The 3,891-nt window shown below is 30.9% G+C and overlaps 1 protein-coding gene across 1 annotated transcript; it reads right to left on the minus strand.

Annotated features, from left to right (window-relative positions):
- On the minus strand, window positions 693–1,303 carry LOC107611445. Its single transcript, XM_016313369.1, has 2 exons — window positions 1,136–1,303; window positions 693–1,052 (listed from the first exon to the last, which is right to left on the minus strand). The coding sequence occupies exons 1-2, from the start codon at window positions 1,301–1,303 to the stop codon at window positions 693–695; spliced, it is 528 nt and encodes a 175-aa protein (XP_016168855.1).

Consider the following 3,891-nt stretch of genomic DNA (forward strand, 5'->3'; position numbering starts at 1 on the left):
GGAGAAGGAAAAGGAAGAAAGGGGGGTTGGGGGTGCAAAGACCAAGGGGGCAGGGGTAGGGGAGAGGTTGGGGAACGAGAGAGAATCAGAAGATTTGAATGCAAGATTTGAAGGGGAGGGGGAGTTGCAGCGCACTCGACACTAAATGCCGGGTAGGTGGCGCTATTCCCAAGGCAAACCAAGTGTGTTCCCCTTCCAAGTGCTAAACGCCAGATAGCTGGCGCTAAACGCCAACTTAGGGTTTTTTATTACCTCAATGCTAAACGTCGAGGTGACAATGACCAAAACCCCAAGTATCGCACCCCTGGCACTAAATGCCACCAGTCGGCGCTAAATGCCAGGGGTTTAAAAGCTTGCTTTCGAAACTCGTGCACCTAGCACCAAACCCCTAGAGGCAGCGCTAAATGCCAAGTGCCTAGTGAGTTCATCCTCTTTGCATGCATTCCTAGCGCCAAATGCCAATTCTCGACGCTAAACGTCGGGGCACCAGAATATGATTTCAACTTCTTAATGTTCCCTTTGTTGTCCCAAGCGTACTTGTTTTTTGTTGTAAGCACTCAAACAAAACCAAAAGTAAAGAAAACTAACAAAGGAAAATAGAATAAAAATAGGAAAATAATGCAAGGATACTAAGCATTGGGTTGCCTCCTAACAAGCACTTCTTTAACGTCACTATCTTAACAGTTCAACTGCTAAGTAAGCAGATGAGTGGTCTTTTGGCGGTCAATGTCACCACCAAGATAGTGCTTTAATATCAAGCCATTGACAGTGAACATCCTGTTGGACTGTTCTTCCATGATTTCCATATGATCATAAGAAGAAACCTTAGTGACTCGAAACGGTCCCAACCACTGGAATTTCAGCTTCCCTATGAATATCTTGAGCCTTGAGTTAAAAAGAATGACTTTTTGACCCGGCTCAAATATTTTGGTGGCTATCTTTTTATCATGCCATGTCTTTGTCTTCTCTTTGTAGAGCTTAGCGTTTTCATATGCTGTGTTTTGGAATTCATCAAACTCATTAAGTTGGAGGAGCCTCTTCTCTCTTGCAACCTTAGAATCAAAGTTCAGAAATTTAGTAGTCCAGTAAGCTCATGCTCCAATTCTACAGTCAAGTGGTAGGCTTTGCCATAAACCAACTGATAAGGAGACATTTCGATAGGAGTCTTAAAGGCTGTCCAATAAGCACAGAGAGTTTTATCAGTCTTCCTAGCCCAATCCTTTTTTAAAGCACTGACAATCTTCTCTAGAATTCGTTTGAAATCTCTATTAGAAATCTCCACCTGTCCACTTGTTTGTGACATTGTAAAATCAATTGATTTTTGTTTGTGAAATCAGTAGTGGTAGCCATGAATTTGAGAAAAGAAAGGAAATAAAGGAGTGGAGGAAGAAGGAAGAAGGGAAATTTCTCAAGAATTTGGAATCTAATTGGCTTTTGATACCACGAAGGAGTTCAAAAATATTGAAGATTCTTAGAGAAGAGAATAGTGTGAATGTTACTGATGTATTTGCATAAATGAACTCTGTTTTGCAACGTACAAAGGAGTAGTATTATACATACATGGCACGAAGTGCCTTACTAATATAAAGGAAAAGTAAACTAAACTAACATACAAAAAACGGAGAATATACCACTAACGTTAGTAATTTAAATCATAATTTATTTATATATAATCATCTGGTACATATATGCATTCAGTTGAAATTATTGGCATACACTTCATCTATTAAACAACATTTCTATTTCATCTTCATCTAACGAAAAGTGTGAGGATGTTTTCCAGATAAATGAGCTGAAAAAAAAAAAAGAAGTAATTATTTGACAAGCATAATAATAACTTGGGCATCTATAAATTGTAAGTGAAACTGAATTGATTGAGTACTCATACAAGGTAACTAACACTACTTCTGTTAGTTTCCATATTTGTTTGTAGTAATATATTTTTTTCAAGTTGGATTTCGAGTTAACTACTTTATTTGAAATAAACACAAATGAATTTTTTTTTGTGTATTCCTCAAAAAACTTAAGGACAAAAGCTATTGAATTTCAAAATACTCTCCGAACATTAAAAATCATCCACAGCATTATATCTCTGTATATTTATATATGTTGTTTCTCTCTTTTTTTAACAAAATGATTAACCATCAAAATGATGGTGTTTTTTATAATAGTGTAATTAAACTTTTCATATACACAAAAAATAACATTTTATTCGTATTTTGATTATAAATATAAATCTATTTTAATTATATTATTTATAAAATTTGATTATATTATTTATAAAGTTTGATTATAAATAGAAATATATGGTCAATCTGTATTTTAATACGTAATATTCTTATAAGGCTAGTTTTATTTTTTGTTTCTACATGCATTTAATAACATGGTACACATCAACTTTTTATATGAAGTTCTCTATGAAGTAAAATGTATGTTCAATAAAAACAACGCATCATTTTATTTAGAAATTGAATCTTTTAAATTTTAAATTTTATTTTAAAGGATAAAATGTGATTTCTCATCATTTATTTTGTAAGTGAAAATATAAAAAATGAATATTCATCTTAAGAACCAAGACAGAAAGTTTTACCTTTGCCATTGCTACAACCGCATAAAAAATTGCCATCACAACAGTAGCAAAAAATAGGGATCTTGGATAAGTAGTTGCCTTATTGAGTACAAAGGTCTAGACAATAGACATCATGGAATGAATTAGAATCCAAAAATATATTACACTATCATAATAATATATCTTCCACAAATTTAAGTTGATATATAAGAGAAAGCACGTAAATAGTTATAAAGAATTTGTACGTGAACTTATTCAGATTATATTCGATTAATTTTTTTAAAAAAAATAATATATGAATTAGGTATAAGAGCTATGTAATTTCACAATAATTAAAAAAAAATATCGCTAAATAAAATAAAATAATAGTGGTTTAACTCGAATCGCCACTAATTAAACGTTATAGAGTTATTATTACTGTACTAACCGTCACTAAATACCACTTTTTACAGTAGTTTGCTAGAATTTTTAGTGTTTTAATATATCTCCTTAAATAAAAGTAATTTTTCTTATGTTTATATCAACAAATTCCTCACTTCTCTAACTTTTGAATTTCAAAATCAGAAATAAAAAAGAGTTGACTTATAATGCAGTTAATTTTCTAGACTTTTTCTAAAGAGTAATGCATGAACGTCTACAACAATATAATATTCTTGGAAAGAGTATAGTTTAGAATGGATAAATACCTTCATGTGCATAAAAGCTGCAATATTAAAAGATATCGTCATCCCAATTGAGTGAATCATTACAGTAAGTGTTGTAGATTTCTTCCATCTTAGAAAAGGTAACTGCAAAGGTAGGTTTAAAAATAACAATTAGTTATATAAATATTATGAACAATATGTAGCCACCGTTATGAAAGAAAATTAAATATCATCCAGCCACCATTTCAATATAAAAGTATTATTAAAAAATGCTCTAAGTAAATTAACTTCATATTCGGGGAGAAATCTATTACCATCATAAGACAAGTTGCATCTTAATAATATGTAACAAAAAAAAAAGTTGCATCTTAATAAATTTTCGTTACATAAACAATTTGTACGCATGTATTTCATTACGGTTAAAAATATAATCATTTGTGTTATCTATTCGACTCTTTTTATTAGTTTAAGTTTTTAGAAAAAATAATTTTATGACATGATATTAGAATTTTATATTCGAAGAGTGTAGAGTTCGATACTTGATAAACTCCAAAAGTAAAAAAAATAGTATAAGACAAATAAAAAATGTCTATACAAAAATTAAATAAACTCAAAAAAAGTTTTTATTTAAAAGAGAGTGTAATTTCATAACAATAACAAATTATAATAACAAAAATA

Source organism: Arachis ipaensis, chromosome B08 (genome assembly GCF_000816755.2).
Source record: "Arachis ipaensis cultivar K30076 chromosome B08, Araip1.1, whole genome shotgun sequence".
NCBI lineage: Eukaryota > Viridiplantae > Streptophyta > Magnoliopsida > Fabales > Fabaceae > Arachis > Arachis ipaensis.